Below are 26,890 nucleotides of genomic sequence, written 5' to 3'. Positions count from 1 at the left end.
GATATGATTGAGGACTGTACATTAAGACAGGATTGGAAACTTCAGCTTGTGTCAAGTTTCAGGATTTTTTTTTGTTACGTAATCTTTGCAAACACAACATCTTTTGCCAGTTTAGTTCCTAAATGACTGTGGTTGAGTACTGCTGATCGACTGGCATTTCCTCATGACAACAATCTGTCTTTCTCTGGTTTCTTTTTTAAAGCCTAATGACAACCTTAAAAGGCAGTCAAACATGGCCTGTTGTTGCCCCACACTTTAAGCTTTAGACCATGCTTACACAATGTTTTCAACCAAAATTTGGAAACTTATATGCATTTTGTGTATTCATTTACATGACAACCCCATTGTCCATCCAAACAAAATTGCTCAATGTTATCGCCATCTTGGCGGTTTGTATTTGTTGAGCTCAGATGCAAAAGACACTAAATGCCTTTAAAGGGACACTCCACACTTTTGTGAAAATATACTAATTTCCAACTTCCCTAGAGTTTAACATTTGATTTTTGCCATTTTGCAATCCATTCAGCCAATCTCCGGGTCTGGGTCTACCACTTTTAGCATAGCTCAGCACAATCCATTGAAACTGATTTAGAATCGCGCTCAAAAATAACCACCATTTAAAACTTGACTCTTTTGTAGTTACATCGTGTAGACTGACAGAAAATTAAAAGTTGCGATTTTCTAGGCAGATATGGCTAGTAACTATACCCTCATTCCGGCATAATAATCAAGTACTTTGCTGCCATAACATGGCTGCAGGAGGCGCAATCATATTACGCAGTGCCCGAAAATAGTCCCCTGCTATTGAACATTACTTAGGGGAGTACTTTCGGCTGAATTGATTCCAAAACGGTAAAAATCAAATATTTTACTCTGGGGAGCTGGAAAATTTGTATATTTTCAAAAATAGTGGAGTGTCCCTTTAAAATAAAAATGATATTAACCGTATGCTCTTGACACGTATTGTATCGTAATTTTATTTATAGAGCACTATAAAACAACAAGTGTTGACCATAGTGCTGTACGTATCCTTTCAAATAAATACCCACACAAAAGACATAAAAGAACATAAATAAGACACTTGCATAGAAAGATTATGACCCTTCTCTGTATAGTTTGTTTAAACAAAGACTCATTTGTAATTTTCCTTATAGATAATGGTATTATATGTTCATCAAATACTTTCGCTTCAGGCCATAAAGAAATACCAGTTTTTTGGCAGAATCTATTAAGAGATCTGATAAAAAAGCTAAATTACAAGAATACATGTCAGACGCACCTAGCGGGTTTTGCCTTGAAGCTCTTTATTTATTGCTCTGTAAAAAATGCGTATGTGTGCAGGTGCATAGTGTTTCTTTACAAAGTAACTTTGCCAAATACTGGCCTGGCACACATAATTTGTCGTTTTTGGAAGCTCTGTGTGAACCGGAATCTTTTTGACAATGTTGTGTAAACGTACCCTAAAGAGTTTAGTAACAGGAGGTTGTGTTAGTTAGCCAAAGCATTTCTCTTAAATGAACGGACATGTATTAAAAACATTAAGTCAAGACAGTTAAGCTTTTTTGTTCCATAAGTTCATAAAAGCAGCTGCTTGTGTTATACTCAGTGCATCTGTAATGACTAACCTTTCCTTTCTGCTGTTCATTTTTTGTTAGGAACTCGAGCAAGCACTACTGAATCAAGACCTAAACTTTCTCTCAGATCTCCTCTGTTCCCTGCTGCAAGGATGTTATCAGCGCAGAGACATCACGTAAGTTACCTTCCACCTCATCCGGATTTAGTGTTTCCTTTTTTAACATACAAATCAGAAGGCACTGTGTGGCTTTTTCTTCGCGGTGTTTTTGCAACCTTAATTGGTGCTTTGTACATGGTGGTCTGACTCAGCCTATTCAATTGCCTATGACCAGTTGCCCATAGTAGCACTATAGTCACCGAGGCATGTTACCTGGAGCAGTAGGTCAAGGGGCCATTGGCCCCCTTGCCAGTAAAGAGAGTGAGTTATTATGTGAGTCAGTGGTGTGATGAATGACTGGCCCCTAAAGGGAGCTCCCGTCCATAGCAGTGCCTCATCAGCAGCAAAGAGTCGGGTCGATGATTGGGTAGGCAGGAATGATCCGGGCAAGCCGTTAAATGACGCTGGGTTTTATTAGATCCGACAGCAACTGGCATCCAGGGGGAGGCCGCAGGGTACTGGCCTATCACAGAAGTGCCCTTTTTATTCTACATGTGCTAAACACCCCAGCAGAATGGGGGAGGGAGTGTTACGGATGAAGGAGACAGAGCGAAAGATGGAATGGCAGGGGGCCTGCAGCTGTGTGAGAGATCATTCTGCTTTCTCAAGATAAGCCTATTGTTTCTCTCCTTTTTACTCTCTATCTTCTCTCTTGTTGTCCAAACGTCCACCCTTGGTTTCTATGCTGGGTTACAGGAACTATGTTTCTTGGTTGATCAGCTAGTATTCGTTTAGCCAGTTTCATAACAAAATGGCACAGTGCTTACTTCCTTATTAGTTAATAATCATTACTTGAAAATTGTGTTTCTTTATGGCTCTAAATACAATAAAGTTAACTACACACACATAAAGTTTTCAGTATGCTTAAAGGAAGTTCATCAGAAAATTACAATTTTGTCATTGTGTACTTACCCTCGTGTTGTTCTAAACCTGTAAGAGTTTCTTTCTTCTGTAGAACACAAAAGAAGATATTTTGATAAATGATGGTACCCATTGACTTCCATAGGATTTGTTTTTTGCTACTATGGAAGTCAGTGGGCACCATCAGCTGTATGCTTACCATCATTTATCATTATCTTCTTGTGTGGTCAACATGACAGAATTTTCATTTTTTGGCTAACGATCCCTTTAATGCTACCCTACACAGTCAAAAATAAAGGTGCAAATGCTTTCACTAGGGGAGTACCCTTTAAAAAAAGGTCCTAATAATATATGTATCTTTGAACTTCCAATTTGTACCTTTGAAGTACTAATATGCACTCTTTGGGTACAAAGGTGTACCTTTTTAAAAGGGTACTGTCCCAGTAACAACTTTTGTGTCTTTTTTTTTGAGAGTGTAGGTAAATATGACTTTCATCCTTTAGCCAAACACTTTTAGAGTTATATTAAATAATAGGGATGCTATGATAAATGCAGATATACACTAATAATACCTGGCCGATAACTATTCTGAATCACACAGCCGAAAATATGCACTATTTTATGTACTAAGGCTTTTGATCAGTATGTCTTTATCAATCTGAAATCACTGATGTTTGAGTCATTTATAACATGCATTTAAAAAAGCAACACTCGTCAAACAAAATCATTATACATATTCTTTATTATCATGAAAATACCTGAAAAGGTTTGAAGAACAGTGATATAAATATATGCTTAAGCCATTTCCCGGAGCTGTGTTTATAGTGGTTCTTCGTTTGCAGCGCATATCGAGTTTCTCTATGAGAGCGTCCTCTGGCTTTTGGATGTAGCGGCATTTCACTGTAATTCATTGAGAAGCATAGCAAGCATCATCGGCTGATTTATCGGTGCACCCCTTTTAAATAATATCCTAGTTCTTCCTAGCTTAGTAATGGCATTGAATAGTATTAAAGTTTATGAACCCTATTTATCATTAAAAAAGTGATCGATCCATGTCTCTTGAAGTAAAACAATGCATTTGTGAAAGAAAAAGATTTGTACCTTAAGTGAATTTAGCGATTGTTGCTTTTAAATGTATGTTGCGTTTCAATTTATAAAAAAATGGTGGCACACATGCTCCATGTCCGTGAAACGATGTTTGTTTTTCAGTAGTGTTGTGACGAAACGCACAGTCACGAGGCAGGCAGTGACCAACAATCGTCTTACAAACCTGACCTAAAACATTCTTCTTTCAGGATCGAGTCTTTTGGCAGTTACCTGGAAGACATTATCAATTATCGTTGGGAACTGGAAGAAGGCAAGCCCAACCCACTAAAGGAGCACTCATTTGAGGTGTTACCACCTCGCACACAGGTGGAGCTCTTGCACAGACTCTGTGACTATCGTCTTGATGCTGCTGATGTCTTCGATCGGCTTAAGGTAGCATCCTTTTACCAATATCTTTGAAATTTTTACTCCTTTAAATGAATTCAACAGAAATTGTACATATTTGATTAAGGGTTTTGGAAGCGAATTCAGAAGTGATCTAAAATAGCCTAAATGAGATCTTGGGTTTACAGGGCTTGGATGCTGACAGTTTACGTGTCGAGCCTTTCGGCCAAGACGGGACCGGAGCCCTCTACTGGTACTTTTATGGTACACGGCTGTACAAAGAGGAGCCAATCCAAACACTGTCTTCACAATACAGGTATGGCGAGATTAAAAATAGGGGTTAAAAGATACAACGCCACATTTGCATATATATTTGGTGGAAATCTTTAAGCAATCATATTGATTGTTTCACAGTGAGACTTATGTGCCTGAGAAAAAAAGAAGAGGGAGGCCACCAAAGAAGAAGCTTGAGGATATACTGCCAACGTAAGACTTCTTTAAACATTTATTATTGTCTATAAATTCCAACAGGTGTGGGGCAATTCATTTTTGCCATTTTAAAGGTTAATTTTGTTTGCTTAATTTGGTTATGTTTGTTTTAGGGAGGAGGCAGAGGAGGAGGAGGAGGAAGAAGAGAGAGAGGAGTCTGTGAAGGGAGATGAAGACAGCATTGAAGAGTTTAAATATGATAAAGGTTAGTCACAGAAGACCAATTTTGCTGGAGTTAAAGCAGTAAGGGATGTTGAATGGATACACCAGCCAAATATCACAATTACCCCATGTATCTCTGATTGCTTGAGGGTGAATCATATGTCATATTTCATATGTACAAATTTGGAGTTATTTTAGTAAATTTTCTTGTTTTATAATGTTAGAAAAAGGTATCGGGAAACAACTTCTGACTTTAAAAAAGTGCATTTATCCTTCACAGAGGTAATCCACGTGGCTTCAGGGGGTCAATTGATGGTCTTCTGTGGATAATCAATGTAATTGTGAAGAAAAATATCCATATTTATATCCAACTTAATAAACTGAAATAACTAGCTTCCTGTAATGGTGCCATCTTGGACTGAAGAGTTTTTGCGTTTGTTCTCATGGGTACGTTGCACTGAGTTCAAGATGGACTTTACCGGAAGCAGATGACATTTATTAACCTCTTGGAGCCGTGTGGATTACTTCTGTGAAGGATGGATGGGTTTAAAGTAGGGATGCACCGGTAGGATTTTTTGGGCCGATACAGATACCGATTTAAACGGACAACTTCTGACCGATACGGATTTTAAACACTTGTATACAACTACTATACAGTTGGTCTATTAGCTAGTTTATTTCTGCATCAAATTATTTTTACTGAACATGGATTGGATCTAATTAACATTCAATTGACCAACATAATAAGAAAGGCACAAATTAAGCTAAAACAAATATAATAAGACAGCATGACAGCCTTCAAAGGTGGTTTCTGCTATTCAGCATTTATTTTATTAACAACATTTTTTACATATAATGGATTTCTTTATGCAGTTAATTAAAAACAATCGGAATCGGCCTTTCTCATGCTATTACCGATATGCCGATGGTTTCAAATTCATCAAAAATCGGCCAATAAATATCAGCGGCCGATACATCGGTGCATCACTAAAGTCAGAAGTTGTTCCTTAATCCCGGTTTTCTCCCATTATAAGCTTGGAAAAGCAAGGATATTTACTAAAATAAATCCAAATGTGTTTGTCTGAAAGATGATGTATATATGTATCTCAGATTGCTTGAGGGTAAGTAAATCATGGGGTAATTTTGACATTTGGCTGAAGTATAACTTAAAGTATGTTGCACTACAGAAGCATTTTAGAGTAAATTAATTAAGCAAATTTTGACAATCCACATTTTTAAGAAAACATTGTCAGTGTTGGATTTCTGATAACTATGTGAAGTTGAGTTGTTTGTGAACTGTTTCTATAATGTGTTATCAGAGCAAACCCGTGGGGCCTGGTCTCTGGCGTGTGACACGGAGGAGCAATGGACTAGTCTGGCCGAGAGTATTAAAGACAAAATCTCCCCCCAGGACCGGCACCTGCACCGCATCATCACTCAGAACTTCCTGCCCGAGATCAGTAACATGATCGAGCACAAGGTGAGCCTAATTGAACTGGCATGTGACGTAATAATGAGTCATGTTAGAAGTCAAAGCAAGATTTATAGATTATAATCTCTGCAAAGATTGCCATGTATTACTAGTGCTAGTTTAAAACATCTTACTAAGACAACCTAATATATAAGCTTCTTTGTCATGCAGTGTATTGCATGACAAATGGACAATTCATGACTGGTCAGTACTTGCTTGAGATTCTTGCTTTGAGAAAGCCCTGCAGGGTTCTTCTGATCTTGGGAGCAACTGAAGCTGCTTTTTTATTGTTTACAGAACCACAGAGTGTCTACATTGATCTTTAGATTGATAATATACATGATAATGTTTTTGCATTAACAAATATTTCCTTAAAGAAACTAGATAACTGATCTATGTCTCTTTTCAACAGTGGCAAATCTTGTTTTCTAGCAGATGTTTGCTGATATGTACAGCATGTCATTTCCGTGCCTAATCAAGACCTATTAGAGTGTCTCGTTGCCATAGCTACCCTGCTTTCAGCAATCACCATTACATACCATCATGGTATAAATATACATGAGTGCCTTTAACATCCAACAGGTTCAGATTTTCCTCACTTGTAGATAGAAGCGATCAGCACAGTGAAAGCTTGTACAGTGAATACTTTCACAATGTTGATTCTTTGGGTTTTATTTTGGACAACTGCTTCTTCGCCTCAGCCCTCCCTTCCCACACTTAAGCACATGTGCACACTAACACAGCCCTGTCAGAGCCAATCCATCTAGCCGTCGACATGTAGCAGGCTCTCACCTTGAGGCGAGCCAGAGCCTGGTGATTGACGGCAGGCAATGCTGCAGGTTTTCATGACCTCTTAAGTGGTTATACCACTCACAGTCTATATACCATGGGATTAAGTGTTAAAGTATTTGGTCCGGCATGCGCTGAGATGCGGGACATGGGGTGATGGCCTGATTTTAATAGGCTTGGTCATTAGGTAAACAAAGTGCATATTAGGGTCTGGCACCCATGTATGTGACTACAAGTGACAAGGTTATTTTATTTTCAGGAGAAAGAGATGAAACAAAAGCTATTGAATTCGCAACTGGAACGTGATGGCTACACTGTACAAAACAGCCAGGAGAATGGGGTAAGCTTTAAAATCTCCCAATTTTATGTTTTGCAAATGTACTCTAAGCTGTACCTAAACATTTGTGTATGTGTAGACCAATGGTACAAACGAGGTGGACCAAAAGCAGAGAGAGGAAGACCTGCATAGGCAAGCGCTTCTCGCTGAGCAACGGCAAGAAGAAGAGAGGCTGCTCCAGGAGGAACGGGAGAGAGAGGAACAAGAGCGAGTTAAAGCTGCGGAGGGTGAGTCACACTTGCTACCTTAATACTGTCTCAGGCTTGGGAGTTTTAAGGTTTCCCAGAAGTGTGATCAAACACACGCACATTCTGTAGTCTTGTCTCAACTTGGCAGTTTTGAAGTCAGTGTGCTTTAACCCAAGGCTGCTTTAATCATACAAAGGGCTGAGCTGGTGGAAATGATGAACCTCACTCCTAATGAGAATCATCCAGGTCTGATATCCTCTGTCAAAGGGTTAATTAATGCTTGATTATGGTGCCGCTGATGGACCTATCCACATTAATGTATTATGGATGAAGATCAGGTCTGCTGTTCTCTCTAGTGGTTTCTTCCTCCAGCCTCTTTAATCCTCCATGCAGGGAGTGCCGGTCACATAAGGCACCTCTCCCCCTTTATCTTGCTGTGCCCTTTGATCACATTTGTCTTTTAAAGCGGCCTGATTAATTGGTTGTATTACTGTTTAATTTTGTTTGCCATCGTTGCCAACCAAGCTCGGTCAAATAACATGCAATGATAATGATAATAAGAAGTGTAATGCGAGCTTGGCTTTCTTACTTTGTCATTGTTTTATGTTGTATAGAGCGTGCACGTAGAAGAAAGCAGCGAGAAGAAAAGGCTTGGTTGCTCTCCCAAGGGAAAGACCTTCCTCCTGAGTTGCTTAATATTGAGACTGACTCACCTGTTCGCAGAGCACGCCGCACTAAAGCATTGTAAGCACTTTGTTTGAATTTTTAAGCTATTATAGCTTTAAAAATACATACATACAGACTAAATACTGATTTTTTTTGCTAATTTACCACCTGTTTTTGGTGTTCTGTACTCACTTCCCATTTTCTTATTGTAGTTATGAGATAGATGATGATTACACCGGTCTCTACAAAGGTAATTTTGGACAGTGTTACTTGTGGTGTGGTATTGCATTTCCTCATTCAGCAGCATGAGTAGTTTCGCTGACTTAATGAAAAATTATTTTATCTTCAGTGCTAGATGCCCTCAAAGCTCACAAAGATGCTTGGCCCTTTTTGGAGCCTGTTGATGAATCTTACGCTCCCAACTATAATGAAATAATACAGGTATTTATACTTTTATGAAGAAATTTGATAACCATGTTTCGAATAATTAAAAAATAAATAAAATGTGTAAAATGTTTTGTCAGACTCCAATGGACCTGTCCACTATTGAGAAAAAACTGAATGATGGGGAATATATGGCCAAGGATGAGTTTGTGGCCGATGTAAAACTAATGTTTGAGAACTGTCTGGAGTACAATGGAGAGGAGAGTGGTAAATATGATGCTATTTTTTTCTCATTACCCAGAATTCTGGCTTGTACTCATCAAAACGTGTCATGTAGTATGTAGCTGTATGTAAATGAGCAAAGCTGTCCGTAATAATAGTGCAAGTATGTGGGGAGGCTTTGACATTGATTAATAGAGAGTGATTGAACTATCCTCCATTGGGCCAGGTCCTCCAGTGTCACAGAGACATTCCAGCCCTGCAGCTCCACTCTCTGGAGCCATCCATCCATCAGAATGCACTCCCCTGGGGGTTGTGGGGTCAGGGGTCATCTGTGGTTCTGTGACCTAGTCTGTGTGCTTGTTGCATGGGCAGATGAGTTTGTGTATATATGTGTGTGAGTGAGTGTGTAAATTTGACTTGCCTGTCTGTATCACCTTAGAATACACAGTAATGGCGGAGTCGTTGGAACGCTGCTTTAGCCGAGCCTTACTGAAGCATTTTCCCTCTGAGGATGGCGATACAGATGAGGAGTTTCACGTGAGCAGTGAAGACCGTGACTGCAAGAAGAAAAAGAGCAAAAGTCATAGACAGTCTGGGCCTGATAGCTTGATCAGAGCTGCAGAACAGGCTCAAAAACGAAAATCGACCAGCAATGGCAAAGGAAATGATCTAAACCAAGACCAAGTCAGATTTGCTTTACAACCCCCTCCTTCACACTACAGCAATGGCCCATCCTATCACCACAACATGCATCCAGGACATCCACATGCTGGAATATTACATCCAGCTCAGCAGGTTAGACCACAGCCTGTGTTGACAGATGAAACGATATTCTTTTAAATGTGTATCATAAGTTTTCTCCCTGTGCCAATGCTCTGCAACTGTTTTTTTCATAGTTTCAACGGCCTTCCGGTCCTCCAGGACCAGGCATGTATCCGCAGCGTATGATGATTGACCCTCAGTACCCATACCCTGGGCAAAGACACCTTATGCCCAGGCCACCAGGGGATCATGGAGCTCCGCATATACATCACTACAACATGCAGGTATGATTTTCTGCATTCACCAGTATCAGTTAAAAAAAAAAATGCATTATGTGTAAATAATTATACAATTTTTTTTCTAATCAGAGTTCGCACATAAATGGGCCACATCTTGGCCCCAGATACCCATTAGGACCTGAAGTCCGACCACAACCTCCACATCAGCAGCATTCCTATCCTGGACCCACTCATGGCCCTTCCCTGGGTCCCAGGCCAGTGGCCGGTCAGCCTGGGGGCCTCTGTGCCCCTCCACCCGAGGGCAACATGTACCCTTCACGACAACAATCAGATGGACAACAAATGCAGCCTTTGGGGAACAGGTACCCTATGCCTGGTGTCCCAATGCATAGTTCTTACCCTCCATATGGCCCTCATGGCATGAGCATGCAGAGGATGTGGCCACCTATCAATCACCAAGGACAGCAGACATCTGGTGGACCAATGGTGCAAGAACAGAGCATAACTAACCAGCATCCATACAATCATAGCATGATCCGTCCTCCACACAGTTCTGGTTATGCATTGGCAAACAATCAATATAGAATGCCCCCTGTGAATTCCCAAAGACCACCAGGGGCCCCTCAAGACTCAAGGCCACATTTGGCATCCATGCTTGATAGTCCAGAGATGCTTGCTCTTCAGCAGCTCTCTGCCTCATCTTCCCATCATGTTGCAAGCTTCCAGCCAACCCCACAAAATGGTGGCAATACTTCGATTTGCGCTGCTCAGACGTCTCCTGAAAGCAAGCTCCTTAGTCCTAGGGATGGTGTAACAGACAACCAGCACACGCCAATATCCCCCAAAGGTAAATGTGGGCATATTTGCAGCATTTTACATTGTGTGAGACTGAAAATTTGAGGAATATTGTCTTGTAATGCAAGTACAGATTAACTTTATTATAAAATTCAGAACCATTTAATTTTGTATCCTGACAGGTTTAAGTCCAAAATCAGCTGATAAATTGTCAACTGGGGAGATATCTACTGTGACTGAGCCAGACAGTCATCCTTATCTCAATCAAACAGAAAAGTCTGTCCAACCTAATAACCGTCTGCAGAACCCACATCTACCAGACTGGAGCAGATCACCACAGAACCAAACTGCACTAGGTACCGCTTCTTCATTAGTGTTCAGTCCATGCACAGAAGGTTCTGATCCGAATAAAAACAAGCCAAATTTAGAGATTTCTGAGAACAGTTACCAACCTAATTCTCAAAATACGACCCAACTGGGACACCAGAAGAAAAATCCTGTGGAGGAGTCTTCAAAGGTTTCTATAAGTGGTCCTCAGCAAATGCCCCAGAAAACCCCAGATGAATTATCAAAGCACCTTTCTCAACAAATGCATCCAAATGTTCAACCACAGTTTATTCAGAATGGCTCTCAACAGCATGTTCCTCCACACATGTTACAGAGTCTTTCTTCACAAGTATTGCAGAATACATCTCAGCAGTACCATCCAAATGGCACACCCCAATTACTTCAAAATGGATCTGTCAGAGGCCCACAGCCAGGGCCTCTCCATGGAATGCCACAGATACCATCTCAGGAGGGGCAACCTGGTGTTCATCAGCCTGCAACCATCTGTTCTCTGCCTCCCAGCCATCCTGTATCACATCCACTTGCTCAGCCCTCTCCAGCTGATCAAGGGGACCAAAGGCCTTGTGAGCCAACCAGTAGATTATCAGGTGGTAGCACAGCTTCCCAAGATAGCACCAATGCTAACATAAGAACTGATCCTGCCAACAGCCTTTACAAACAACAGCCCTTCAGTCCAGAGTCACAAACTCAGGTTGGAAGGCAGGGGCCGGTACCACTTCAAAATCAGACATCTCCAATACCCTCCCAGGGTCCAGAGAGCAACACGATGGCCCAATATAGTGCAAGTGAGCCAACACATCAACACTTTGGCCCACAGATAGGTAGACCATTACACTCCTCAAATCCCCACTCTTACCCAAACCAAGGATCTACATCACAGACTACTAACAATCATCCAAATCCTCCCCACTATGCTGCTTATCCTCAGCAAGGTGTTCCATACCAGTATCGCATGGCCACACAGCACCCTCAGGGCCACCCCAACATGTATCCTCAGTACCAGCAGCAGCAGTTTTATCAGCATCACAGGCATGCCCGACCTAGATTTCCTGCTGAGGAGTGGTCTAGGCCTTCATTTCAGCCTCAACACTCAATGATGCCTAATTCTTATCCATCACCATCAGCTGGCACTGTTAATGGTAGGCAGCAGGACAACACAATGTCTCCTCAGGGATCCGATGGATCTGGTGGGTGCTTAATGTCACCAAGTCCGTTACCTGATGGGTCGCATATCAGCACATTAGAAAACAGAGAGAATGGCAGCCCTGCCAAGCAGGCAAGAACCGAAGACCCTTCCCAACGTTCTGAGAGCCCAAAGGAGATCTTGGACTTGGACAGTCACAATGCTGCAGCCCGACATCATACTTCAGCTCCGCCACCCCCCAGTTTTCCTTATGGCATGCATCCCAGCATGCAGCAGGGTAGTGCTGCTTCACACCATATGATGACAGGTGGACCATATTCCAGTCACCAGTTTCCCAGAGGACACTTTGCACAACAGCATCCTCTTCCACATTTGATGGAGGCCTTACAGAGGCCTCAGCAGCTGCCTTTCTCCCCAGGCCAAACTCGAATGTCTATGTACAGGCATCCAGATGTTGCTGGGCACTTCCAGGGAATGGTGGTTCCACAAAGGACCATGGTTGCAGAACACTTGCTTCGCACTAGGTAAGAAGTCTCATTTAGACAGTTGATCAAGTATTTAATCAGTAAAGACATCAGTGGAAATTGATGTGATTTGTATTCATCTAAATCAATCTGTGTTGTTCATAATATTTCTTACTAACTTTTTTCTTGTCTGATAGGCAGCAGATGTTTGGTACAGCATCTCCAAATGGCCAAGGCAATAAACAAGGAGTATGAAGGTTTTGATTTCACTTGGCAACTCAAGAAATGTCTTCTACCATAGCCTAAATAAAATCCTGAACTATACATGGAAAAGGAGAACGTGTTCTGCTCCTTAGATATTTTCCTTCTGATATGATTGAAATTTATAACCCCATCCACCTTTCAAAAAGTTGCTGGGACTAGGCACCAATTTAATGGGGGAATGTAATAGCGCTCTGTGCCAATGAGGTGGACCATTAACCAAGGAAGAGCTGTGAATCAGTGCTCAGAAACTGCTTAAACTCTTAAATACTGGTGTGCAGCTTGTTTTCTTAGTTTGGAATGGTTATTTGGCCTCATTCCCTGCTAAATTGCATCTTTGGGGCTCTTGCATGGGAAAGAAGTCAAGAAACTATATATTGGTAATGAGCAATTACTAATGAACTCTTTGGTGTTCCTTTTATTTTTTTTTTTAAGTAAAACTCAGGTGTAGTAAAGAAGGTACTGAGACTACTTGAATTGTTTCCAAACCTGTGGACAAATCAGACTCAGTTGCCTTTATGTACTTATTGAATGTTCTTGTTTCATGTGTTTGTGAATGACTTTAGATATAGTTATACTGCAACACAAGGAATAAAAGATGGATTGTCTGCTTCACTGGAAGACAGCACACCTGGAGTGTTTTAATGAGGTGATGTTCACCTTATCTAAAACACAAAATCCACTTTAGTACTGGTGTTGTGCATTCTTTTAATGCCACTTCTACTTTAAAGATTGTCTTTGATTTTCATAGACTGGCAAAAAACTTGGCTGCTCTATTTGTTATGCACTAGGAATAGTCTTGAATACTGGAATTAGTGGCCTTGAACTAAAATGAGACATTTGCTTCTCGGTATGGGACTATACTTGTCTACGACTTTACGCTCAGATTTCTCATTGTGCTTCATTAATGTATCCTGCTAGTTGTATGCACAGAATGAAAAGGAATCAGGTTTTAGATACTGATGTTGCTGTCATTCCACACAGGCTACTGGTTAACACGACATTTGAGTTACCTTGAAGGCTGGTTTATTGTTTTTCATCCAATTTGATTTAGTATTTGCCATCACACAAACGTCATTCTTAATTTTTTTGTTTCACTTGCAAGCTAAATTGAACATTGTCACAAAATGCAGCCAGCTAGAGTTGCTAGCAATGCATTGGATGGAAGTGTAAAACAGCCTTAAAGTGGACTTGTGTATAAAGTTTGAAGTACCACTGTAGCTTAATTTAAACAATTGTACTCATTTTACATGAATGCTTCCTCTTTTAATTCAATGTTATAAATATGTCCTCAGGGTGTAGTGATTTTAATACGGGTATTGTCAAATGAAATGTCTTTGGAACTGTGATAACTAACCTCAGTTCATCTGAACACAGTCAATGATCTTAGTTTTATATGTACTGGTTTTCAGTACAGAGGCAAGAAACAGGAAAGGTTTTGGTTATTAGCATTTTTACACTGTAGTTTGAGTTCATACTTTTAAAGCGTGTTGGTTTGTTGATTTTCATAATTCCTACTATTGTTGTCCTGCACTAAATTAATTTTTTTGTTTTGAATATTTTTTCCATTTGGTATATCTGGATTAATTTCAAATTCAGTTAATTTCTACAAAACAGTCCAAAATAAACTGCTTTTTATGAAAGCATATGAAATTAATATGGAAAGAATCTACCTCATAATGTCAGATTTGCCACATTATCCATTCCTTTCTTAGATGCACACACTGAGATAATTTTTTGTCACTTCTTGTAATGTTTGTTCTCTAAAATATACCCTTTATTATTTTTTTTCATAGTGTCTTCCTTAAATCAAAACTATAAAAGCCTTAAAATTCAACTGGCAAAACGTAATGATCACGTTCAAATAATCAGTGCCAAGTTAGAAGTTAAACATTTGCATTCTATTTAAATGTCTCTGTGTTTTACAAACATTCGGGAAATGAAGGCAGCATCCTACAGTAGATATCAATGTGACCCTATTCACGTTTTGTCCAAATTTTGGGGTTTTGTAGACAATGAAAGAAATTGTACATCTAAGACAAAGGACCTGACAAAATGTTTATGATACCTTTGAGAATTCTGTGTAATATACTGTATGTATTTTATGAAATAGGAATATGAAAAATACAGATGAAATGAATGCTGTCCACTAGTTTTGTGTAATAAATGTGTCTTAGCTTACCAGTAATTACATCACTTTGACAATAGAAGAAATCTCTGGTGGAGATTTCAGATTCACCTGTTCAAATGTAAAGGGATTATTTAGCAATAGTAGGTTACAAGATTGTTTTTATTTGCGGTGTACAGATGTGTCGTCTGTTTTTTATTTTATTTTCATTTGCTTGATGGGTAACAACCAATATCTCTTGAATCTCTGCTGTCATCTTTTCTTTCTGCACTAGTTAAGTAACTAGTTGGCTAAATGTGAATCCTATTTATTTGCTCTTATGTTTTGTATATTTTTGTCTTTTTTATTGTGTTCTCAATTTTTTTTACTTTACCTCGGTAGCAAAATGGCACGCTAAAGGACACCTGTAACTTTCATTTTAATGCAAAGTTTACATGTTCTTGCCTCGCAAATTATTTTGGAAATGGGACTAAGTATTTTCTCTACTGTACATTTCTTAGAATAAAATAAGTTTGATTAAATGTGCCTTTTTTGTCGTTTACATAAATGCACTGTGTAGCATTGTCATTGTACGATAATGGGTTGACATAACACTACATATGCCCACATGACAGACTTGCTATACCATGGTACTTCAAAATACTACAAATGGTCCATTTTTGTTAGTAGGTGCCAGCATCTTGGATGAATGAATTTAGCGTTTGATTATTTACTTATCAAACAAAATTAACTATGATTTTATTATAGTAAAAATTTAGTAATCTTTTTTTTGCATATTGATTACAATATGAATGATTTTATTAAAGGCATGGTAAAACTGCTTTGTTTAACTACAGTAACCATGTCTTTTGGTTTACTTAGTAATGAAATCATGGCTATTTTTGTAAGGGGTTGTAATTATTTGTTAGTAACAAGGCTACTAGTTGATATGTAAAGATAAATCGTCGTGTTTTTCGGTTTCGGTGCTTACGGTTTTTATACTCACAATAATGCGGCTTTCATAGGTTTCAGTCAGGTGAGAGTGACCAAAAGTGAGAGATATCCGCAGATATCACATTGACTTTCCTGACCCGTTCCCTTGTGGACGTTTTAAGCGTTGAAAAACAAGAAAATATATTAAAATCTACTTTATATACTACATTTTAATAGATAAATAGCAACGTTTTGAAAACGCTACAGTTCTTTGTGCTCTTGTCACAGGCAGAAGCCAATCAGCTTCGAGAACGGTTATGACGTCACGCTATGTTTTGGAAAGCAGGCAGCTGTGCTGTCTGTTGTGTGGTAGCAGAGACACTTTGTTGAAAGTCGATGTAGATCGGTTTAATTAAATAAGATCTATTTGCAAACGACACACTTTACTCACGTCTCAGGTAAGAAGTATAACCTTAATTTGCTGTATGTTACGTGTTTTTGTTTTAAAGTGCCTGTATCTGTGTCATCCAGCGCACCGCAACTGATTCGTTTTTTGAAGCGTGACAGTATGTTTACTTGCATAACCAATAGGTATCTCAGTTAAAATAGTTTTTAAGGCTTCTTAAAGAGTATCGACAAAATCAGTGATTTTTATTTTATTTAGCAAAAAACACGTGAAACGGTTAACCAACGTTATAAGTGAAAACAGGCAGAGCTAACTTGCAGGCTGCTGATTGTCATGTGTTTGGTTTGGTTTGTTTACATTAAACAGGGTCTGTAAAGATGCTCTCATTGTTTGTAGGAGGACAACAACACGGATTTCCTTAATCAATTACAATTATAGTTTAAACTATGCTTGTAGACGTCCAGAGTTTGAGTAAATGTCAGCTGATTTTCCACAGGAAACTTTATGGTTGAAACTTGCTGACAAAAAGAGAATCAGCGGGAAACCCCAGTTTCATTATAACAAAAGTTATTACAAAACTTCCTAGGTTAACGCTAATGTTCTGCATTGGTCAGCCGCAGTCCGCTTCATGCTTATGGTGTCAGTATAAAGCCTACAAAGCATTAAAATGATTTTGTGTACCCTTCTACTGTTTACTTTGTTTGCTTTGTTTTATTATACCATCAGCTAAAAAAGCCATGCAAACACTGACGCTACCAAGCCTGATACAGGTATGGATGCTGTTTCTGTGGTTTGCCTCATGTAACTGTGGACCAGATCCCAGAAAGCGTGAAGATTTGATCAACCAGGAGAAGTCTAGACGGACAGGAGGTGACATACAGCTAAACAAGGACGAGAAACTCCTTGATGCAAAGCTCCAGAAACTAAAACAGCACGAATTGGAAACAGGACAGTTTCCTCCGTCCATGCATTTCTTTAAGGCAAAGCCCCTCATCGAGCAAAGCCCCATTTTTGGTTTGCTTCAGAAGATGCCTAAAGGTGTTGTAGTTGAATTATACTGAATACTAAATAAACTATAATCACCGATTATAGGAAAACACCACAGTTTTTCAATATTTTACTATGTTCTTACCTCAATTTAGACAAATTAATACATATCTATCTTTTTTCAATGCGTACACTTACTCTTTGTGCACCGCGTCGTGAATATGTTAGCATTTAGCCTAGCACCATTCATTCCTTAGGATCCAAACAGGGATACATTTAGAAGCCACCAAACACTTCCATGTTTTCCCTATTTAAAGATTGTTACAAGAGTTACACAACTAAGTATGGTGGCACAAAATAAAACGTGACGATTTTTTTAAGCGGATAAAAAATGAGAACTATATAGAAGTTTGAGCGAGAGGGGGAGTAGGCAGGAGTGATGATGTCACTGCGCACCGAGGTCGAAGTGCTGCAAACTAAGTGCTCTTCGCCAAACAATATAGTTATAATTTTTATCCGCTTAAAAGATCCCCACGTTTTATTTTGTGCCACCATACTTACTATTTGTAACTATTGTCTTTAAATAGGAAAACATGGAAGTCTTTGATGGCTTCTAAATTAATCCCTGTTTGGATCCTAAGAGATGAATGGGGCTAGGCTAAATGCTAACATATTCATGACGCACTGTACAAAGATTAAGTGCACACATTGAAAAAAAAAGGGCTGTATTAATTTGTCTAAGTTGAAGCAAGAACATAGTAAAATATTGAAAAACAGTGTTGTTTTCCTTCAGGGACTCCATCAAGGATTAAATCATATTTTCTTCCCATGACCAGGTGCCGCCCTACATGTTCACGACTTTTCCATTGTCGATGTGGAATGGTTGGTGAAGAACGTTACCTACAGAGAGAACTGCTATGTGTGCTTCACCGATGATCAATCTGTCCAGTTTATCTTCTCCTGGAGGCCGCCTGCATCTCGTCTGCACTGCTCCTCATGGATCCTGCTTAGATCCCTCAGGGAGACGATAAAAAACAGCACTGAGTTGGACAACAGGTGATGCAGGGAGAGTCTAAAATTGAAATGTTTTTTTCTGTTTTTCTAAAGTTATTTTTCATTCCCTTCCACAGTTTCATTCGAAATCTTACACTTTTCACCGAGGACCCAGACAGGGCCTATCCCAGCCAAAATGTGGTGTGGAAGAGGTTCGAGAAGGCATTTGTTGTGTTATTTGGACTGGTGACTTATGCACCTGTTTTTAAAGACTACCTCTATGAAGCTCTCAGGCAGTTCTATGCGGACAACATCATGTATATGGAAATCAGAGCTTTGCTACCATTGGTATGGATATTTTTGGTCTTTAGTTAGTACCCAAATGCGTTAAACTATATACTAATGTTCATTTGTGTTTGACCATTTAAAGACATACGAACTTGATGGTAGAAGAAATGATAGAAACTGGAGTATGCAGGCCTACCAGGAAGTAGTAAAAAGATTTACAGCAGATTACCCAGACTCCTTAGGGGCTCGGGTGATCTTCACCGTCAACAGGTCAGATACACGTTGCATTAGAACAGAGATGCATTCAGTCCGGTCAAGTTATTTTTTTTTTGTTTCTCTTGGATCTTGCAGGGGTGTGAATGAAACCGAGGCTATGAGCGCAATAAAGGAGGCCATGATATTACAGAAGAACTTTCCAGACATCATGGCAGGCTTTGACTTTGTGGGTATATGCCAGTTGAGCATTTTTCTGACATTCATGATACATGAATTATTTATAGATGGATGAATTAACAGTTCTATAACTCCAGGTTGGACAAGAAGATCGCGGCAGACCGTTGTGGTACTTCAAGGAGGCTTTGAGTTTACCAGAAGAGGAGGGTGTTAAACTCCCTTACTTTTTCCATGCAGGAGAGACAGGTTTCTTTTACATATTAATGTTTCTTTCATCTGGTCACCCTTCAGCCTCATGTGCCCTCAAAGCAATGTTCAATGTGTGTATTATTTTATGGTCGACACAATAACATTTACTCAAACATCTTTATTCCATATGTAGATTTACAAGGAGCAGATGTGGATCAGAACATTATGGATGCTATTTTATTCAACACCACACGTATTGGTCACGGCTTTGCCTTGGCACATCACCCTTTAGTCAAAGAGATGTCCAGAAAGTTGGATGTGCCCATAGAAGTTTGTCCTATCTCAAATCAGGTATTTCAAAAGTCATAGTTTAATTATAATGTATTTGATTAAACTGACACTTTGATTTAGCAGTGGTTTCCAGGTCAGGGTTTAGATTAAGACAGGGCTATGCGTACCGCGGCAAGTCACAAGCAAGCAGCACACACAAAACATTATCCCATTTTCTCTGAATAACTTATAATTTACTACATGTTCGTGTCGTTTACATTATATGCACTTACTTGCCTTTTGCCAACAAAACACTGACATTTCAAGGTGACATAGAATGATTGAATGGGGTATTTATCCTTGTTCTGTGATGTGACAATTTTTTTTGCTTGGGTCTGTAATGCCCTAAAAGCTTCCTAAAAACCTCTCTCAGATAGCTCTAATAGGGTGGGGGATTTTAAACAAGTTAGTGGCTCCCCCTACTGGCTTAACTTGAAATCTCATAACTGATTGGCTGACTTTGCTGCCACTCAAAAAATGTAGCCAATTATTTTAAAGTGGAGGGGCAGTGAGATGCCCGTGATGTCATCATAAGCATCAGTTTTTCAGATTGGGCTGTTTTCTGGCTGACATTTATAAAAGAGGATTTTCTATAACCTGAGATGTTTAGCATGTCTAGCACTTTTTGTATGTTTGTGAATGCGGGTAGACTACCATTATTCAACAAAGACAAGGTAAAAATAGTTTTTCATTCTCTGTCCCATTTAATATAGTTTTACATACCGCCTGTGACTCGTGACCCGGTTTGGACCGCCCAATTTCAACAAAGTCCAGCTTTAAACAAACACACACGCACAACTCCACATCTACTCCAGATAAACAAACTATATCAATTGTTTCCATAATGCTGGGTTCATTGGGAAGCTGGACAAGCTTATATTTTCGTCAAAAACAACAAAACTCTGGTGATGTTGATTTCATGTCAGTTCTTGGTTGGTGTGCGTGCGCAATTCTGGTTCAAGTGCCCATATAAGGACTTCCACTGTACTTACTGCACTGAACTTGCCCATAAAAGAAATAAAGCAACATTGCTACGTATGAATCTTTCATGTTCGAAAAAACTTTCCGAAACTTTCCAAACGCTTTTTTTTGACAGTTTGCTTATGTTTAGCATGAGAAATCTTACTTTTAATTAAAACAAAATGAAGAACTTCATTTTGTATTAATTGATTGCATATCCAGTTGTCCTGCACCTGGCCCAAATTTTGGGTTTATGTGATGTACACACCATTTCTGTGTGTTCTAAATCTTACTTTTAAACATTGTTAATAAGTCAGAATGCATGAAATAGTTTAAGACCCCCACTTTAAAATAATTAAAATGTTTTGAATACAGTGCTGATTTGTTTTAGGTGTTGAAACTGGTCTCAGACCTGAGGAATCACCCAGCGGCTGCGCTAATGGCAGAGGGTCATCCTTTAGTGATCAGCTCTGATGATCCGTCTCTTTTTGGGGCTACTGGACTTTCTTATGATTTCTATGAAGCCTTTGTGGGATTTGGAGGATTGAGCTCTGATTTAGGCACATTGAAAAAGCTGACCATAAACTCTCTCAGGTAATAATTTTTTAAACTTCTACATTTTTAAAAGTCTTAAAACATTTGTGACGCTTGACCACAAAACCAGTCATTAGTCACATGCATATATTTGTAGCAATAGCCAATACATTGTATGGGCCATAATTATTATTTTTTAATGCCAAAAATCATTAGGATATTAAGTAAAGATCATATTGGAAGATATCATCTATGAAGATATTTTTCACATTTCCAACCGTAAATATATAAAATCTCAATATTTAGATTTTTTGGATCCTTAGATTTCCAAATAGTTGTATCTCGGCCAAATGTTGTCCTATCCTAAAAAACCATACATCAGTTGAAAGCTTATTTATTCCAATGATGTATAAATCTCAAATACAAAAAATTACCCTTATGACTGGTTTTGTGGTCCATGGTCACATTTGCTTGATAATACATATAGAATTAGAATTGGGAAATTGGGAGTTGGTTTTAAAATTTGATATAAAACTGATTTTTAAATAGTAGGCCTACGTAAAATGCTCTACGTCTTAATACAAAAAACTTCAAATAAATGATTATAATGTAATACATTACTATTATATATGGTCATATATATACTAATCCAAATATAATTTATCAAATTTATGTTGTGATCTTTATATAAACAAATCTTTTTATTATATTTTTAACTTTCTTTTCTTGTCATCTGACTTCCTTTTCTAGGTACAGCTCATTGCCGGATCAATTGAAGCAAAAGGCTATTGCAGCTTTGCTGGTAAAATGGGACAAATTTGTCCTGGAGAGTTTATTAGGAAGTACCACTAGTCTCTGAACCATGACAATTTTAACACTGGAGTATTGTTCGCTCTGTTTTAAATCAAATATTTGCACATACAGGAGTGTGAAGACTATTATATACGCTGTGTGTTTGAGGAAATGAATTGTAATGCCTTAAATTGGCTTGTACTGCCATCTGGTGCAGAACCTTTATAATTCATTCAAAGGCTGTTCACAACAACATTGAGGACTTGAACCTCAGTACCAGTTGTGATGAGGTTTTAGGACAGAATCATTTAAAACAATATGTAGACTTTCACAATGTACAATCTCTTCTTGTTTTTGAAACACTCTTGTTTTTTATTGAACTTGACAGGTGGAATTGAATGAACATATGTTTTGTATGTCAACAACATAAATGTTTAAAAACAAAAACAATGGTGACAAAATGTCTATGCCAAAATCAGAATGGCCAATTTATGTCAAATGTTTAATTGTCCTGCATTTGCTCGGCATTACTGATGGTCATTCTTATCTATTGCTGCTTTTAAACTGGGCAAAATAGCGATCTTCGGGAATGTTGGTGTAAACCACCTGAAGATGTTTCTGCCTGTAAATAGAAACACAGAGGTTTCATTTGACATGCAATGATAATTTCAGTGCTTTGGGATAAACTAGACACAGGTGGGTGCAAAAAGTATAAATAACGGTAACATTGCTTACTACTTCAAAGAAACATTTTAAAATAATTCACAAATTTAGTAATGCAGGCCTGTCGGCTAGAGTCACTCACTGAGCATCGTGGTCCTGGGCCAGCCGAGTGTTGGTGTTGTCCAAAGCCCTGCGCAGCTCCTTATTGGCACGTGCCTGCTGTCTTTCAAGCAGCAATGCGGTGCGAGCTGATGCCATTCGCGAGTTATACTCCTGCATCTCCTTCTCCCGCTGCTGAAGGCTGGCACGCTGCACAAACCAAATTTGTTCACATTGTTTATTGCACATTTTTTACTTTTGAGAACCCAGGAAATCAAAAGTTTTGTGGCTTTAGGTCCATCTCTAGCATCTTTATTCTAGCATACTCCTAAATGTTGAATAATCTCATTTATACTAATTTAAAAAACAACTTTTTTCAAATGTACTACACATTTTCATATTCAGTTAATGCACATACTCATAATACATGCAGCTTAATTGCACTGCTAGTCATTTCACCAAAAGCATCTGCTACATGCAAGATTTTACTAAAACGAAATTTCCCGCTTACCTTCTTCTCCTCTGCCTGTTGTTGCTGGTATTGAGTATAGTGTTGGAGCTCTTTCGGGGTCATTCCCTTGTAACAGTCCCTGCGGAGGCGAGACAGACCCAGCACGCTAGCACTCTGTTCAGGGTTTTCGGTCAGCAGGTCTCCATTCAGCTGGTTCAAGATGTCCGTCTGGTTATTTTCCTCCTCCTCTCGACGCTCTTGAAGACGCCTCTGTCTAATTTCTGCAGCCTATGACCAGGGAGATGGGAAAAACATGATGGCATGATCATGATATACATGCAGTTTATTCTCCAATCGTATTTCCTACTCTTCTTATTTTTGGGACTAACCAGTGCCAAGTTGAAGTCTTTGGTGGCAGCGGCTGCGGCTTTCTTGCATTGCTCCTCCATCTTCTGCAGTTCAAGAGCTCGGTTGTCCAAAGACAGTCTGCTTTGATCATACTGATGCACTATACAGTATGTAAACAAAAGATTTTAACATTTTATAGTTTTTGTCCCCTCCCTTATATGGGGTTAAAACTCCACATCTACTCTACAGTTTATAACCATGTCAGTATTGCATATGACTTCAACAGGTGGTCCATGACCCCTAGGCGTCTTTGGAGAATTCATAGGGGTTTAAATGGGATTGGTTGAGTTTAAAAAAATTAAATAGTGGCCAAGAAAGTGGCTGGATCACAAATATAGTATAAATAAAGTTATATTTTTACTTTTTACACCTTTTGATTGCTTTTTAGCGAGAAAATTTTATTGCATTTTTCAAATATGGGATTAGTTATCACAAAGGTACTCTCTGTTTCTTTATGCCGCCGAAGTCACTGCTGCACCTCTATCCAAGGGTTCTTGAATTGTAAATGGATTCCTATCTACAAACATACCTTCTTGTTTTAGATGTTGTTTGCTTTCTTCTCGTTCTTGCTGCTGTTGAATGCACCATGCTCTAAGCTGATCCTTCTGCTTTCTTCGCCGGTCCGTCAAGGCCAGATCTTCTCCTGTCAGGCCGGGCAATATCTCCATCCCCTCCTGCCTCTTCAGCAGCTCTGGATCATTCAGATCAAACTCACGTCTGCTGCTGGCCTGTTGAAACTGTTGTCTGAACTGTGTGATGGCTTCATTCAGGAGGCGCTCATCTTTCTTCTGTCGCTGGTCCAGGATACAAGCGACACGATCTCCACACATGAGGTCATTAGCTAAAATCACATGAATAAAACATTTAAGTCTTGTTGCTTAATGTTTTTTTCTGTTATGTGACAATTGTATACTAGGCCTATATTTTTTTCATCACTGCTAAAAAAACAATACAAATTGTAATGGTTTTTCATTACAAAAACCTTTATGAACCAGCTGTCACTACTGAAGATACCAGCTAAAACCAGCCTGACCAGCTAAAAAAAAGTGTCCAAAACCTCTCTGAAACCAGTCTGCTTAACCAGCTAAAACCACCCAACCAGCTTAGGCTAGTTTTAGTTGATCTTTTCAGTAGGGCCAGCTGTTTATTATTAAAACCTTAACAAAATTCCTTTATTTTACGTCTTATCCCAGTAAGATTTAATGGTGCTCTATATTGGTTCCCATTCCACCAAATAACGTCACACAATAAAATTTCAAGAGAGAAATCTACATAAATAATTGTTAAATTAATGGTAATAAATCAACAGTTATTGAAAAAAATCTAGTAATGGTGTAAATTGGCTAATACTAAAAAAAAAAAAAATTATAATCTGGATGATATAGTTTCACAGGACTAACCATAAGCGTTAAATTCATCCGCTTCTCGTTGCTCTTTTTCTCTTCTTTCTTTAACTTGTTGGTCGAGGGCATCTTTATCAACCTAACAACCGATAGAAAAAAGCAATAATTCAAAGCCGTAAGATAGACCACGGCATGGGCGGAAATCCCGGGGGGGTCGGGGGGGACAGGACCCCCCCTATCTGAGGGTTGTCCCCCCTAAATTATCATTAGAATATGTGTATTGAAAATAATTTAATGATTTATAATACTTAAACTAGTTGTGTAAGAAGTGAAACAATACAAATGCAAACGGAGCAACAACAAAAAAACGTTTTAAATATTTGGATTCCCCCTCCCTTGCCTCACAGTGGTTTGGTCCACTGCCCACGCCCCTTTTACCTCACCACCACACATTCCGGTGGTAGAGAAGTGTACGGAGCCGACGCGTTAATAAGCTATATACAATACAACGTTTCCCATCACTTATCAGTTTATCCTCATATGTTTTAAAACTGGACTATTTTGACATATAAACATGAACATATTTCGTTTTCTGAGAACAGAAGCAGATAAACGATCAAGAAAACATTTTTATGCATTCATGCAGAGGTGAGGCAGAGCTGAAAGTAACAAATTACATTTACTCACCTTGCTGTAACTGAGTTTTTTGTGTACTTTTACTTTGAGTAGTTTTTAAAATCTGTACTTTACTTTTACTTAAGTATGTTTAAAGTATTGTTGGTTACTTCGCTACATGTTAAATCATATCCGTTACTGAGTAAAAATAAATAAAAAAGTAAGGTGATAAAGACGCGCCACGGTCGGATGATTGATTGATGGGCGGGGGAACGCGCAAAAAGAACCATGGAGAGGGACGAGACAGGCGCAGGCTAATGCAGACCCTCAATTCAATTCTTACGAAAGAAACCCCTGGCCATTGACGCAAAGCGATTGTTTCATTCAGGTAGGGTTCATGCTCTTGAGTACGGAGTTTGAGAATTGCCGACCGTGTTTAACCGCTAATTTGCACGATGCATTTTTAATACATGCGCATTATCTTCCGAGGTCTAGCAGCTTCGCGTCAAGTCAAACAACTTGAGAACGTCCTCGAGAATGCGCAGATCATTAGACATTGCAGAGAGAGAGAGAGCGCGAGAGAGATAGATTGAAAGACATCAGGTACACAGGTCTGGGAGCTAATAAACGTGTAAAGGATGTATAGTGTATAGCCATGGCACTCATCTCATTATATGTTCATTTATGTATATAGTTTAATAACAATGTATGTTACCAGCAATACATCAATTACAACCTTCATATAATGATTGTATTTACTAGCTGCTGACCTCATATTATTTTTGCTTCAAAAGTGCATAACTCACCTGTAAAAATCATTAAATAATTCCATAAATGTTTCTTAGTTATAAAAAGCTTTTTATTTTATTAACATTTGTTATTGCACTTTAATTGTAGAGATGTTTACAATTAAAAACATAGTTTGAGATGTATATATCCTTCCTTTGTGAACTATACTAGAAACCTCTCCCCGCTGTAAAAAAGTAACTCTTAAAATTAAAATGACTTTTTACTTGAGTAGATTTTTAGACCAGTAACTTTACTTTTACTTAAGTAAAATATTATTAAAGTAACTTTACTATTACTTAAGTAGAAAATTGTATTACTCTTTTCACCTCTGCATTCATATGTATTAAAATTAAATTTGCGTCCGTTCATAGAGAAAGAGAAACGTTTTCTATCTGTACCCATTTCCTTGCAAGTACAATTTTGCCTGTATTATTGGTGTCCCCTTCAAAAATTGTTCTTGAAAAATTTTATGTTTATTGTCCCCCCCAACATTTAGATGAGATTTTCGCCCCTGGACCACGGTCATTTAACGGTACCGAGATATAAAATAAACTTACTCCTGTCGTCCGAACTTTATCATTGAAAATCTTCTCTTTGCGTTGTTCCTCTCTGGTTTTCCTCCTGTCGAGTTGTAAAGCTTCGGTTCGGTCACAAAGATGTTCAACGTGGCTCATTTTTCAATATCACCTCTGTTAATCTATTAGTATTAATGTAAAAATGTAATCTAATCACCGAGCGTCAGGGGACACGCGACTACTGCAAACATACGCGTTGCTAAGATACTAAAGACTCGTGTCTTGTTTGAAAATGGCGCCATCTTTCGGTCGCTTGTTAAAATACATAGATATGTACACTAAATGTCGCA

At 38.8% G+C, this 26,890-nt stretch overlaps 3 protein-coding genes across 3 annotated transcripts in view; 2 read left to right on the top strand and 1 right to left on the bottom strand.

The window, feature by feature from the left end:
• cecr2 (CECR2 histone acetyl-lysine reader) overlaps window positions 1-15,394 on the top strand; it is a 41,172-nt gene extending 25,778 nt beyond the window's left edge. Inside the window, exons 2-18 of the mRNA XM_065291723.1 lie at window positions 1,656-1,750; window positions 3,889-4,072; window positions 4,213-4,340; window positions 4,439-4,510; window positions 4,627-4,718; window positions 5,995-6,155; window positions 7,195-7,275; window positions 7,352-7,499; window positions 8,075-8,204; window positions 8,339-8,376; window positions 8,476-8,567; window positions 8,651-8,777; window positions 9,172-9,527; window positions 9,629-9,778; window positions 9,863-10,580; window positions 10,711-12,544; window positions 12,682-15,394. Coding sequence (XP_065147795.1) covers window positions 1,656-1,750; window positions 3,889-4,072; window positions 4,213-4,340; window positions 4,439-4,510; window positions 4,627-4,718; window positions 5,995-6,155; window positions 7,195-7,275; window positions 7,352-7,499; window positions 8,075-8,204; window positions 8,339-8,376; window positions 8,476-8,567; window positions 8,651-8,777; window positions 9,172-9,527; window positions 9,629-9,778; window positions 9,863-10,580; window positions 10,711-12,544; window positions 12,682-12,739 — 4,464 coding nt within the window. The 3' untranslated portion in view covers window positions 12,740-15,394. The remainder of the gene's footprint in view (window positions 1-1,655; window positions 1,751-3,888; window positions 4,073-4,212; window positions 4,341-4,438; window positions 4,511-4,626; window positions 4,719-5,994; window positions 6,156-7,194; window positions 7,276-7,351; window positions 7,500-8,074; window positions 8,205-8,338; window positions 8,377-8,475; window positions 8,568-8,650; window positions 8,778-9,171; window positions 9,528-9,628; window positions 9,779-9,862; window positions 10,581-10,710; window positions 12,545-12,681) is intronic.
• A 693-nt stretch (window positions 15,395-16,087) lies between these two features.
• Window positions 16,088-22,052, top strand: ada2a (adenosine deaminase 2a). The gene is made up of 10 exons (XM_065275583.2): window positions 16,088-16,243; window positions 16,918-17,229; window positions 18,015-18,234; window positions 18,309-18,519; window positions 18,602-18,729; window positions 18,811-18,901; window positions 18,990-19,098; window positions 19,235-19,392; window positions 20,723-20,925; window positions 21,616-22,052. The coding sequence occupies exons 2-10, from the start codon at window positions 16,929-16,931 to the stop codon at window positions 21,722-21,724; spliced, it is 1,530 nt and encodes a 509-aa protein (XP_065131655.2). The 5' UTR covers window positions 16,088-16,243; window positions 16,918-16,928; the 3' UTR covers window positions 21,725-22,052.
• An 89-nt stretch (window positions 22,053-22,141) lies between these two features.
• On the bottom strand, window positions 22,142-26,890 carry ribc2 (RIB43A domain with coiled-coils 2). Its single transcript, XM_065291725.2, has 7 exons — window positions 26,583-26,890; window positions 24,679-24,760; window positions 23,808-24,119; window positions 23,260-23,378; window positions 22,931-23,158; window positions 22,463-22,629; window positions 22,142-22,279 (listed from the first exon to the last, which is right to left on the bottom strand). Exons 1-7 carry the CDS (start codon window positions 26,697-26,699, stop codon window positions 22,201-22,203), a joined length of 1,104 nt encoding a protein of 367 aa, XP_065147797.1. The 5' UTR covers window positions 26,700-26,890; the 3' UTR covers window positions 22,142-22,200.

This window comes from Paramisgurnus dabryanus, chromosome 23, assembly GCF_030506205.2.
Source record: "Paramisgurnus dabryanus chromosome 23, PD_genome_1.1, whole genome shotgun sequence".
Classification (NCBI taxonomy): Eukaryota; Metazoa; Chordata; class Actinopteri; order Cypriniformes; family Cobitidae; genus Paramisgurnus; species Paramisgurnus dabryanus.
This window is presented reverse-complemented; position numbering and strand designations above follow the sequence as displayed.